At 40.5% G+C, this 14,442-nt stretch overlaps 1 protein-coding gene across 4 annotated transcripts in view; it reads right to left on the minus strand.

The window, feature by feature from the left end:
- The window catches only part of Hspb11 (heat shock protein family B (small) member 11), a 28,736-nt gene that overhangs the window by 14,016 nt on the left and 278 nt on the right, over nt 1-14,442 (minus strand). Inside the window, exons 1-3 of one of the 4 annotated variants that reach the window (XM_028786051.1) lie at nt 14,264-14,307; nt 9,108-9,207; nt 5,928-6,040 (exon numbers count right to left, since the gene is read on the minus strand). In XM_028786051.1, the coding sequence (XP_028641884.1) occupies nt 5,928-6,025 (98 nt within the window). In that variant the 5' untranslated portion in view covers nt 6,026-6,040; nt 9,108-9,207; nt 14,264-14,307. Of the gene's footprint in view, nt 1-5,927; nt 6,041-9,107; nt 9,208-14,035; nt 14,128-14,263; nt 14,308-14,442 lie in introns of those variants that run through there. The other 3 variants (XM_028786029.1, XM_028786044.1, XM_028786037.1) reach the window with 3 other exon arrangements.

Here is a 14,442-nt window from a genome sequence, read left to right on the forward strand (position 1 = left end):
ACCAGGCATGCGCATGATACACATTCATACATGCAGAAAACACTCACATACAAATAACTGCTTCTAATTAAAGGCTTTAAAAAGGGAGACTTGTTGCAAGGTAAACTGATCTTGTCTTAGAAAAATGTCCTATCTCCAATTAAAGTGAAGGGTATTTCTGGAAAGATCTCTATTCTAAATGAACAACTTAAAGACAAATTTCTGCAGTTCTGTGTATATATGTACACTAATTTTTCTATACCATTGGTGGGATAAATATTATTTGACTTTCACAGGAACTATGACACAGGAAGAAGCAGGTATCAAGTTTTGATTCAAGCCTTACATTTGTGTTATCACGTAGAACCCTTAATTGAAAGTTAGAAAACATACATGTTAGGTGATTCTATCATTCGTTTATCTGTGAAATTTTTTTTTAACAAACATATTTTACCTTTGGTACTCTTTTTGTTAATCTTTAAAACAGGTTGAAATACTTTTTTTTTTTTACTGGTTTTTGTTTGTTTGTTTTGTTTTTGTTTTTCAAGACAGCATTTATCTGTGTAGCCTTGGCTATCCTGGAACTCACGCTATAGAACAGGCTGGCTATGAATTCATAGAGATCCATCTGCCTCTGCCTCCCAAGTACTGGAATTAAGAGCATGCACCACCACTGCCCAGCCAAAAATACTTTCAAAAAGTTTACTGTATTTATGCGTATGTCTATGAGCCCATGTGCACAAGTGTGTGTGTGTTTATGCTACATATATGCAGGTGCCCACAGAGGTCAGACAAGGATCTTAGAACCCTTGGAGCTGGAGTCACAGGTTGTGAGCCATCTTATGTGGATGCTGAGAACAAAACTCTAGTCCTCTCCAAGAGCAGCAAGCACTCTCAACTTCTGAGACCTCTCTTTAGTCCACTCCCTTGCTTTTTTTAAGACAGGGTCTCACGCAGTTCAGACTAGCCTTGAATTCAAGGCAACTCTCCTGCCTCAGTGTCTCAGTACAATAAGATTGTAGATGTGGTGCTGCTGTGTAGGCTGCTGTGCTGGCTGCTCTAGCACTCAGACCACATGATCCAGCAGACCTGATGGGACTTGAGGTGTCGGTGGCAGACAGAGATGCTGTTTGGAGCCTCTGGCAGAGGTAAACTCACCTATAGGTGAATCACAGAAGATACCTTTGGGATTTTAGGGCAGAGCTCTACTATTATCTGCAGACAACTATTCTCTCTTTGAAAAACACTCTTGGCCTGCTATTGGGCCTTAGTGGAAACTGAACGTTTGACAATTGGACACCAAGTTACCATGTGACCTGAACTGCCCATCACGAGCTGGGTGTTTAGATGCTCCAAGTCATAAAGCAGGGCGTGCACAGCAGCAGTCTGTTATAAATGGAAGTGGTATATATGTGATGGGGCCCCAGCAGGTCCTGAAAGCACAAGTAAGTTACATGAAGAAGTTGCTCAAATGCCTATGGTTTCTACTCCTTTTACAGTGCCATCTGCTGCCAAACATGCACCTATAGCCTCATGAGGTGTTCCCTATGATCGGCTGACTGACGGAGAGAAGACCAGGACCTGGTTCACTGATGGCTCTGCATGCTATGTAGGCAACACCCAGGAGTGGACAGCTGCAGCATTATGACCCCTTTCCGGGACAACCCTGGAAGACACAGGGGAAGGAAAATCTTCATAGTGAGCAGAACTTCGGGCAGTACACATGGTATTACAGTTTGTTTGGAAGAAGAAATGGCCAGATGTGCGAATGCTCACTGACTCATGGGCTGTAGCCAATGGATTGGCTGGATGGTCAGGGACTTGGAAAGATCATGATTGGAGAATCGGTGAGAAAGACATCTGGGGAAGAAGTGTGTGGATAGATCTCTCCAAATGGGCAAAGGACATGAAGATATCTGTGTCCTGTGTAAATTCTCACCAAAAGGTGACTTCAGCTAAGGAGGAGTTCAGTAATCACGTGCCTAAGATGATCTGTTCTGTGGACAGTCAGTCTCTGTCCCCAGCCATCCCTGCCACTGCTCAATGGGCACATGAACAAAGTGGACATGGTAGCAGAGATGGAGGTTATGCTTGGGCTCAACAACACAGACTTCCACTCACCAAGGCTGACCTGGCTACAGCTGTTGCTGAATGCCAGATCTGCCAACAGAAGAGACCAACATTGAGCCCCAGATGGCACCACTCCTTGAGGTGACCAGCCAGCAACCTGATGGGAGGTTGACTACATTGGACTACCTCCTCCGTGGAAAGGACAATGTTTTGTTCTTACTGGAGTAGATACTTATTCTGGTTATGGATTTGCCTTTCCTGCATATAACGCTTCTGCCAAAACCACCATCCGTGGACTTACAGAATGCCTTATCTATTGTCACAATATTCCACACATTATTGTTTCTGACCAAGGAACTCATTTCACAGCCAGAGAAGTGTGACAGTGGGCCCACGATCATACCATGGTCTTACCATGTTCCCCATCATCCTGAAGCAACTGGTCTGATAGAAAGATGGAATGGCCTTCTGAAGATGCAATTACAGCACCAATTAGGTGGCAGCAGCATGGAGGGCTGGGGCAGAGTTCTTCCGAAGGCAGTATATGCTTTGAATCAGTGTACGATATATGGTACATTTTCTCCCATAGCCAGGAATCAAGGGGTGGAAAAGGGAATAGTTCTACTCACTATCACTCCTAGTGACCCGCTAGGAAAATTTTTGTTTTCTGTCCCCACAATTCTAGGTTCTGCTGTCTCAGAAGTTTTGGTTTCAGAGGGGGGAGTGCTCCTACCATGAGCCAAAACAAATATTCCATTGAACTGGAAGCTCAGACTCCCCAATGGTCATTTTGGGCTTCTAATGCCCTTAAATCAACAGGCTAAGAAAGGAATAACAGTGTTAGGAGGGGTGATAGATCCAGATTACCATGGGGAAATTGGATTGCCTCTTCACTATGGAGGTAAGAAGGATTATGTCTGGAGTGTAGGAAATCACTTAGGGCATCTCTTAGTACTATCATGTCCTGTGACTAAAGTTAATGGGAAACTACTACAGGAAATATCTAAGCAGGATGACAAAGGACACAGACCCATCAGGAATGAAGGTATGGGTCACTCCTCCAGGAAAAGAACCAAGACCTGCTGAGGTGCTTGCAGAGGGTAGAGGAAATACAGAATGGATAGTAGAAAAAGGTAGTTATAAATACCAGTTAAGGCCATGTAAGCAGTTGCAGAAACAAGAATTATAAAGTAATATGAATGCTTCTGTTTTATTTTGTTAAGAATATATTTGTCTTTCTTCTAATTTCTTTAACATCAATTGGTATTTAAGTTGAGATACTAAAAGAATATTCCCAAGGGATATTGCCCCATTGTAAATTTATACATGTGTTTGCTATTGTATGTGGAATAATTATATCATGTTAAGCGTATTCATGACCTTGTTAATATTTCATGTGGTCATGAGATATTATTTGTGTCAAGTTGACAAGGGGTGGATTGTAGTGGCTACTCTTGGTTGTCAACATGACTATATCTGGAATGAACTACAATCCAGAATTGGAAGGCTCACCTGTGATCCTGATCTTGAGGCTGGGAGATACAAGTTTCTGACCTGGATCTTGGCATGGACATCTTGAGGCATAGTGCCTACGAAATCTGGGAGATCAAGGCAAGGAGATCTCTGAGTTCAAGGTCATTTGGGACAAAGCAAGTCCCAGATCCAGGCCTATTGGTACACATCTTTAATCTGGGCCACACCTTCTGCTGGAGACCTACATAAGGACATTGGAAGAAGGAAGACTCCCTCTCTTCTTCTCCTGCTTGCCTTGTGGGACTGAGCAACTGCTAGATCCTTGAACTTCCATTCACAGCTGCTGCTGACCATTGTTGGGGAGTTGGACTACAGACTGTAAGTCATCAACACATTTCTTACTATATAGATACTATCCATAAGTTCTGTGACTCTAGAGAACCCTGACTAATACAATAGATATAACATACTATGCCCAGCTGAAAACAGGTTTTATATATGCTTACAACTTCCTAAATTGTAAAAGCCCTAAAAAATGTGCAGTCATATATATGTGTGTGTATGCATATACATTTATATATTGTGTATGCATATAAATTATACTCTCATGCTTTTTAACATTAGCCAAGTTTAACAAATATTTGATATTCTAAATCAAAAACCTAGTTAACAAACAGTTTAAGATTCTGTAGAGTCAAAGATAAGCAAAACCCAAGCCGATTTCTAAGAATTCACAACCAAGAAAGAACATAATATTACAGATAAACAATTACAAAAAAAAAAAAAGAAATCAAATCACACAATTTCATAATAGGGACTAAAACCAAATGCTCCTGGAGTCTAGCAAAGCCATGAAGTAACCCCACCTGAGGGAAAGGTGTGAGAAAGGAGCAGCAACTGACCTTGACTGTCAAGATCTTGTCCAAGCACAAGATTCTGTAGAGTCAAAGATAGACTAGGGAGACTAATAACAGCTCCATCTTACAACTGGCTCTGCCTCAATAATTAAAACTAGTGTTTAATATGTACACCTGTTAAGTCTAAAATAAAGATACTCTAATAAATCCTTTCAGCTCTAAAACGATATGATTCCACTAGTCGGATGTGGTTAAGTACACAAATCGAAAGGATTTAATAATAAGCTAGAACTATTTAAAAGAGCCGTCCTTAGTTTAGATAGAGTACAGGCTACATTCCCAGAAGACCCAGAAACCACACAATGGCACACAATGGTCTGTAACTCCAGTCAAGGGGATCTGACATCCTCTTTTGGCCTTTCCAGATACTGAATACATCTGCACAGCCATACATGTAGGCAAAATCCACATATAAAATAAAATATAAAAATAAACAAAAGTGGTGTGTTCTCCATTGGTCACTTTTCTTGGAATGAAAGGTCTGAAAATACTACTTTCCTCTACCTAGAATGTGTGCTAGCCTTGGCCAAGTGGGATTGGAAGGAAGCACACGATGCAGGAAGGGCAAGAAGTGAGGCATTTTTTAGCTCAGCAAAGATGCTGCTTAGACCAGCAAGGAAGCAAATGGTACACAGGAAGTGACCGAGTTTATATATTTCTATTTCTAAGAAAAATCTAGAACTAAACCAAAAGCAAATATTAAATTTTATTCTTCCATAAAATGAAGTTGATGTCTTGTTTTTGTTGTTGTTTTTGTCTCAGTAAAATACTTTTTAAAACCTATTTATGAGCTGGAGAGATGGCCCAATAGTTAAGAGCACTGGCTGCCCTTGTGGAGGACCTGATTTGGTTCGTAGCACCGACATGGCAGTTCACAACCATCTGTAACTCCAGTTCTAGGGGATCTGGTACCCTCTCTGTCTTTGGGCATTGCAGACATATGGTACATATACTTACATATTAGCAAGACACCAGTATATGTAAAATGAAAATAAATGAATCTTAGAACACTCATGCACATCAATTTACAAAGTAGGAATTGCAGAACACAACTATAATCCTGGACTCTGAGATAGAAGAATCTGAATTTAAGACAAATCTAGGTTAGTAAGGTCCTGACTTAGAAAACCCAAATCACAATAAATACAAAAAATCTGGGGTAACAGCATGATGGTAGAGTACTTGTCTACCATGGGAGGGCCCTGGGTCTAATTTTCAGTACTGAAAAATATAAAAGAATAAAATTTTAAAAAATTGAACCTATTTGCATCAAGGGGTCAGTCTAAGAATTATTAAGGCTAAAAAAAGTGTTCACAACTCAATTAGTTCAATAATGACTCTGCAAATAGATACTGTGAAGTCATTTAGTTCACTAAATACTTATTAGACGGCTTAACAGTGAAGTTGTTATGAAACAGGCCCCAGTACTCCAGGGGCTCCCTGATCTCACAACCCTGGAATCAGGACAGAAGGAAGAGGCCATCTTACCCATCAATAATGTTTTCAGGCGGGTGCTTTTCATCACTCGACGTGGCCAGAATCACTTCTGTCCCTTCAGTGTCTGAGCACAGATCCACCTTCCTCATCTCAAAATGTTTAGCCTGCAATTTTTATAAACATACAGTAGTAAAAAACAAACTCTTGATTCTCAACAGAAGAGAAAGCAAGGCTGTTGCCTAGCACACAGTCTAACAACCAAGCTATGCAAATGTGGGAGGGACTTACATGTGTTTGCTTCTGCAAAATTCTGTCCTCTCCCTGGGATGACCTACAAAATACGATTATTTCCACAGCTATGCTCCACAAAACGACATTATTCTACTTCTAAAATTAAAACCTTCAGTAATTATTGAAAGATAGTTAACAAGCTATGATGACATAAATTATGGGCGACTTTTACTGTTTATAACTGTGTTTTTTTTTAAATTTGGGGTTAAAACAGGTATTTTGTGAGTATGTATACCTTCATCAATCAAGTATCAACAATATTTACTTTTAGGATTTTGTTTTTCAGTCTGGGTCACTCTGTAGCCCAAGATGGTCTAAAACCCACTAGTAGCCTAGGCTGGCCTAGAACTTACAGTACTCTTCCTGCCCCAGCTCCCTCATGCTAGGATTTCAAGCATGAGCCGCCACACCTGGCTGCATTTTGGGGATGGTGGCAAACACAAGGTCTCTCCTACTCGGGATCTTCCTTCATCTACTCCCAGTGAGTTGGGACTTCAGGCCTGCCCACCACACCAGGCTGATTTACATCTGACACTCTGCTTTTGGTTGCTTTTCTGAGATGAGAGATTTGCTCTGTTAGCCATGCTGTCCTCAGAACTCCAAGGCTCATGTGATCCCCTCCTTTAGTCTCTCCAACAGCTAAAACTACAGGGATCTGTAACAACGGCAGTCATCATTTTCTGAATAGAAACATGAAATAAGGAAAGTGATAACATTACTTAAAAAATCTGAACTATGGGCTGGAGAGATGGTTCAGTGGTTAAGAGCACTGACTGTTCTTCCAGAGGTCCTGAGTTCAATTCCCAGCAATTATATGGTGGCTCACAACCATCTGTATGTAGTAGGATCCAATGCCCTCTTCTGGTGTGTCTGAGACAGCTACAGTGTACTTATATACATAAAATAAAAAATTCTTAAAAAAATTCTCAACTAGTCACCTGGTCAGGGTCATCTCTGCTGAAGGAATCTTGTTGAGCTCTACTACAGAGGATATTGGAAGGAAAAATAGAGAAAAAAGTCTCTCAGATCTAATCCTCTGCTTCACATACCTGTTCTGATGCAGATAGATCCATAGTAACCAGACATGTGTGCGTGTGTGCGTGTGTGTGTGTACCTCTTTTGAGACAGGATTGCTCATTGGTACCTCTCCAGCACTGAGCTAACTAGCATATGCCATTTGGCTTTTTTACATGGATTCCAGGGACCAGAGTTCAGTTCCCAGCACCTACACTGGGCAACTCACAACTACACACACACACACACACACACACACACACAAATGAAAAAAATCTTAGAAATAGTTTACATACAAATTCTACTTTATGTATGTTTATGTCTTCTCCCAATTCATGCTTGATTTTTCTTTTTTAACTCTGTTTTTTTAAACAGGTTCTTGCTATTAGCTCAAATTCTAACCCTCTTGCCTCAACCTCCTGACTGCTAGGATTATACATATGTTCCATCATACTCAGTTTACGGCTTGGGCTTTGTTTGGTTTTGATGCAAGAGTTGCCTACTGAACTATAACACACACAAATGGGACCGAATCACAAGCAATGTATTCAATAAAGCTTTACAAATTGAACCCATTAAGGTAAAGAAATATTAGAGCTTGTGAAAAGTCTTCCTCATCCCTTTGCAATCACCACCTCTCCTTCCTCCCCGCAGGAACAGTGGTCCCATTTCTAACACTGTGGATGAAGTCTGTCTAAGTTTCACGTACATAGAATCATAGTTCAGGCTTCTCTGTATCTGGCATACTTCCCTCATTGTGTCTGTGAGATTTATCAATGTCATATGCACGTTAAGTACAGTTAGGTGCAGCTGCAGCACAGCCCCCATGCATGTCACCTGAGATGAGATCAAAGAAACAAGCCCCTATGAAGTGTGGAAGCTGCTACTAGCTGAAAAGCAAACAAGTGTATCTTTGGTCCTGTGTACATAAGAGATAAACCCAATGAAGGAGAAACTAAGCTTAATACTTAATTATTTAGAATAAGAAGTAAATTAAACATATTTAAAATTGCAACATGGTCTAAAGAAGCAGAAGAATTTATTTGTCCTTTATGCTATCTCCCAGACAAAGGAAAAGATGTGAAAGATGTCAACTCTCTAAGGGAAAAATTATCTGTTTATTCTACCTTCTGTAATGTGAGTTCAATCTCCAGAACACATACATGTATGTGGTGCACCGACATGCAGGCAAAACACCCACTCATATAAAATAAAAATAAATTAACTTAAAAAATAAATAAGCGAACAGAGCATCAGACCTCTAAAACATTATTAACTAGTCTCAAATGTGCACAATTGGAATTGATATCTTAGGAGAGAGAAACTGAATAGTGCAGAAGAAAAATATGAAGAAGGATGATTAACATTTTCCCAAAATCTAAAATGTAAATTCACAATTGCAAATAACTCTGAAATTTAAATTGAACAAACACATAGGAGATTCTACTTAGGCATGATTAGTTTATTGCTGAAAGAAAAAGAAAAAAAGCAAACTAGTCAGAGCAAAAACCACAATAACTTATCTCTGGAAACCTGATCCCTCCAGAGGTGTACTTTACTAATGCAGGTGGGGGTTTAGTCCAATCAAGATTAACCATCCCAGTAAACATTTCTAGATTAGATCTAGCTCTGTAAGAATGAAAGCACTAGTGACGTTAAATACTCTGTTAATAAAGAACATGTTATAGAGAAACTAGCTTAAAACTCTCTTTAAAGGACTCTGGATTTGGGCTCCAAGTGTGACTTAGTAAAAGAGTATTTGCCTTATATACAAGAAGTCCTGGGTTGTATCCCCAGCAGCAAAACAAGAACAGAAAGGACTCCCAAAGTCTACTGAATGACCTAAAACATAATAGCAATGAAAAGCAGAGACTTAAGAGATGCAGAATTAGCAAACATGATCCTGGTAGAGTGAGTGACACTCACCTGTAATTCAAGTACTCAGGAGATGGAGGCAGGATCGTCAGAAGCTCAGGTCTCTCCTCAGTGGATAAGCAAGCAGGACACCAACCTGGCTATATAAGACCTTTCTCAAAAAAATAAAAAAACAAAACAAAGACAATAAATAATACAAAGCAAGAAGAGGGTAATGAAATTGCACCCATAGATCATGCTAGTAAAGTTCTTAACACTAACCATGAAACAAAATAATATTAGCTCAAAATAGACCAGGGGGCTGGGGAAACAGCTCAGTGGTAGAATACCGGCCTTACATACACAGTGTCTTGGGTTAGATACCAGTACTGCAAAACCAGACAGAGACAGACAAAGAGAAACACTAGGATGTTAAGAATTCATGTCATAATCTTAGGATTGTATAGTATCCAGTAAAGACAAAACCAACAAAGAAAGAAAGAAGGCTTCTTTGGTTCAAATGGTGGGAGTTTGAACTCTACTGTAACTATAGTGGAAGGTAGTGGGACCTTTAAGAGATGAAACTTACTGGGAGGTGAACAGGTCTCAAGAGCCTCTTAAAGTGATTACCAACAAGGGTCTCAGAGAGTAGGCTGTGTTTATAGGAGTGAATTCATTTCCCTGCTCTCCTGCTTCCATCTCTGGCCTTGTGAACTCTCTTTCCCCCTACATGCTATCTATCACCTATGAGATCCTGACCCACACTAGCAGATGTTAGCAAGTCCTTGGCTCTCCAGAACAGTGTGTTAAATAAATGTACTTTCTTTACAAATCCCCCAGCTTCAAGTATTTTATAGAAACACAAACAGACTAAGATAAAAGCCAACAGAAGAGAAAAAAATCCACAATACTAGAAAAACGCTTGACTATACTGAAAGAGGGCAAGCAGACAGATTTAAACATAAGTATATTATCTTTCCACTTACCATTAATAAACTAAGCACTAGCTTATTTGACTGGATTTAAAAATCAACCAAATTATATTTTTGAGACACACTCTAATTTTATAAAGACACAGACTGAAAGCAAATGATAAAACACTGTATACTTTGTTTTTCTTCTTTCTTCCTTTCTTTCTTTCTCTCTCTCTCTCTCTCTTTCTCTCTCTCTCTTTCTTTTATTTCTTCCTAGATAGGGTGTTTCTATTTAGCCTAATCTGGCTTTGAACTTGGGCAAGTGCACACATACATACACACACACACACACACACACACACACACACACACAGAGACAGAGACGGGGGGCAGAGACATAAAGGGGTTATTTGAGCCATACCTGGTTAAGTGTTTATAGGGCCTGGTTTTTTGTTTGTTTTTTAAGACAAGCTTTCACTATGATTATAATACTGGCCTCAAACCTGTGATTCTTCTGCCTCAGCCTCCCCAGTGCTGGAATCACAGGTGTGTATCCATCTGTGTACCACCCAGCCCAGTTCTAGAGCCACTTTTTAATTCCAAAATTGGTAGTTCTTGAATCATTTTTAAAATTTACTTTTTAATAATTATATTTATTATTACTGAGTGTGTATTATGATGTTTATGTAGGTATGAGTTTTGTGGTGGCTGGGAAACTTTGAGGACAACTCTCAAGAGTCAGTCAGTTCTTGCCTTCCACCTTTATGTGGGTTCTGGGTACCAAACAGGCTTATGTACCAAACACTTTCCCCATTGAGCTATCTTGTAGGCCTTATGTTAATTACTGGTAACTTTTATTTCATTTCTTTTTGGTCTTTATATTAGCAAAAAAAGTTCACTTTCTATTAAAGTTCAAAACAGTATCAAGAGTACTGAAAGCTGTAGTTATACTTCAAGAGACACATTTTAACATTTCTGTGTGTATTTTTCTTGATTAATCTAAGCACAACCTTTATACTACTGATACCAAGATGAGGAAAATAGAGAACTCATGTGCATATACATATATATGGAACCTATATGCTAATTACAAACAAAAGTCTTAGCTTATTACAAATTGAAAATGTGGACACAAATTTAAATTGAAAATAATAATAACATTAACTATCAAGTTACAGCAAAGTAACTTTCTTTTTTCCCCTTGGAGTTCCTACCAATTAGGAACATGCTTGTTTCTGAAGATTTTAACAAATATTTTCAAGATACACTTTGGGCCAGAAAACTATGGGCTGAATGACAGACAATATTTCAACAATTACTTATAGTTCTTTGAATAGCTACACTCAGAGAATGATTATTAGCAAAACAAAATGAACTTGTACTATTCAGCACTTCTTAAAATTTAAATTTATTTTTATAGTGCTAAGAATTAAACCCAGGGCTTTCAGAATGCTAGGCACATGATCTACTGTTGAGCTATAATCCCATTCAAAACTTATGTGGCTTGGCATAGTGGCATAGATCTGTAATCAAAGCATGTGAGAAGCTAAAAGCAAGATTATCACAACTGGGCAGGGAGCCTGGGCTACATAGTAAACTCCAGGCCATCTTCAGCTACAGAATAAGATCCTATTGCTAAAGGAAGCAGGAAGCAGAATTAAGTAAAGGTATTTGAAATAACATTGTTGTTAAATATGGGCATAAGAAGTATGCTTACCAACTCTGTAGACATGACAAAGCTGAAATATCAACTTATATGCTGAATAATAGAACTGGCTCTCAAAAGAAATGCTGGAGGGACAGAGGTGTTTAGTACGGATGTACACCCTGTGCTTAGCATATTCATGATCCTGGGTTCATTGAAGGAGAGGGAGGGAGAAAGGGAAAGACAGGGAGAGAGGGAACAAGATAGAACGGTTTCATTGATACAAGGTTATGTTCATCCATTTATATCTTGTCTATGGCTGCCTTTGTGTGGCAGAACTGAGTAGTTGTCACAGACTATAAAGCCTAAAATATTATTTGGCCCTTTATGACCCTTGATCTAGATGTATTAAAATTTAACTTTAGTCACTGACAGAGTCAACATAAAACAACACTGTCCCAAAGGTAAAATTTAAAAGTGTTATTTTAGATTTACTAAAAGTTAGGCTGAGGGTGTAGCCAATGGGAAAGTGCCAATGGGCAGGCATGGGCCCCAGGTTTGATATCCAACAGTATAACAAAACAAAACACAACTAAAGAAGTTAAAGAGGTAGGACATTTCATCAAATTTTTTAAACATCAATAAGGGTCCCCTTGTACTAAGGGCCAAGGCACTTATAATGCTGACATGGCAAAGGCTGATACTAGACACACAACTAGCAGTTGGGTGCTAACAATGTGATTCACATCCAGAGTATGCTGTTCAGTTCAGAACCTTTCAAGGACATTATTAAGCTCCATACTGTTTGGGGGAGGTAAACAAACAAACAAACAAAAAACTCATGAGCATGCTCCCCCCAAATGAATAAATGTAATAAATAAATAAACTTTTTTTTTTTAAACTTCCAGCCAGGCAGTGGTGGTGCATGTCTTTAGTCCCAGCACTTGGGAGGCAGAAGCAGGCAGATTTGAGTTCGAGGCCAACCTGGTCTACAGAGTGAGTTCCAGGACAGCCAGGGCTATACAGAGAAACTCTGTCTTGAAAAAACAAAAAACAAACAACAAACAGACAAATAAAACTTCCAGTGCCCCCTCCAGTCATATATATACTAAAGATGCACACCTCCTACAAAAAAGATGACATAACAAATTTTACTTTTACCATCTTAATTGGTGTGAATGTCTCAAAACAGGTAAATACAGGATGTATAGCTCATGTGGATAAATAATGTATAAGGGAGAATCAATACATTTTCAAAAGAATTACAAGTCAGGGGTGATGCCCCATGTACTGTGAAGGTCAAGGCTGAAGGATTAGAAGAAAGTTTAAGGTTTTCCTGGGCTACAATGGACCTGCTCTCAAAAAAAAAAAAAAAAAAGTTACCATTTAGAGAAATGTTCTCATATCTATGTATATAGTAGATGAATAAGATACAGTGTGTTCTCTTCAAATTTTCAGCTTTTTTTTTCTTAAATGATCTAAGATGTCTAAGGAAAGGACAAACAAGAGCTACATAAAGAATATACAAGCACTTTAATACAAAATGAATATACCTGAACTACCAATATCTGTCCTGTAAAACAAGGGGCGAAGACTGGGCTTTCATTAAGTTTTTGTTGCAGTTAATGAGAAAGAGGTAAACCAACCTCAAGAAACCCGTAAAACCTCTCAGCTGGGAAAACTCATGCATGCTCATGAGTTTTTTGTTTGTTTGTTTGTTTGTTTCCACACAGCTCCAAGATGCAGGTTTGAGAGGACATGCTTGATCTAAGCAAGTATGAATACCTTCAGGGACTCTCTACCCAAGTGGTAGTAGGCTCTAGGATACCATCCATCCTTTCTGTGTTTTACCGACAGGGACTGTGGATTCCCTATCCTTCACCAGGGCCATTGATTTTCTTCTTACATATAGTGTGGCCCCCTCCGGTACTTCTTTCAGAAAACCTCTGGGTCAAGTCCTGGGTTGATTTTCTCGTTGACCAGCGCCTTTGGGTCTGGGTGCTCTTAAATCTGCCTACCCCAAATCCTTTCCTATACTGGTAGCTCTGGAGTAAATTTAAAACCGGTCATTCTCTGTCTCCCAGGGTTGCAGCCGGAACACAGTCCACTCACCTCCAAGACCCAAATGATTTCAAATAATGTAAATCCACCCACATCGACTTTAAATATTATTCCTATTTTAAGTTGGACGATGCTGACGTCGTCTTACGTTTGGCATATTAACTGTAATTTGTTAATTGTTCTTTCTCTTAAGGGTCAAAGCATCATTTCAGGGCACTAAAAGTTCTTGGGGAGGGGGCCTAGAGAGACGCCAGGCCCTAGTTAGACTGTCCTTTCCCAGCTACATCGCAGGTCCTCCTGCGATCACCCGCCGCGCGACTCCTCACAACCGGCTCCTTCCCGCCCGCATCCCTCTGCCGGGCTCGCCACCCGGCTCCCACCTCTCCGGTGCCCGCCCACCGTGCTGCACAGACCCGCTCGCCTGGGCCTCGGGTAGCTCCGCGAAAGAACCCTGTCGGCTCGCGATCCCCGCCCAGCACGCCCCGCCCGACCCCGCCCCGCCTCGCTCCCGCCCGGCCCCCGCCTCAGCCTTAGCGGAGTTCCCAGGCGCGCGCCCTGCGCAGCTCCGCCCCGCCATCTCCTGGCACTGGCCCGCCTAGATGCGCCACCTCGGTTGCGCGTCTTTCCTCAGGTCTACCCTTAACCCTCTCCGCGTTGCCTCGGGGGCCCCCAGAGGTCTCGGGGGCCACGCCCTCGCGCGGGCACGCACACGCACGGCCCCGCCCCGCCCCTTTCACCCTTCCTGCGACTGCCCGGCTTTCTCAGATCGGCTGTCCCACCCCACTCA

The sequence above is a fragment of the Grammomys surdaster genome, unplaced genomic scaffold (assembly GCF_004785775.1).
Source record: "Grammomys surdaster isolate TR1022 unplaced genomic scaffold, NIH_TR_1.0 100, whole genome shotgun sequence".
In the NCBI taxonomy this organism is placed as follows: Eukaryota; Metazoa; Chordata; class Mammalia; order Rodentia; family Muridae; genus Grammomys; species Grammomys surdaster.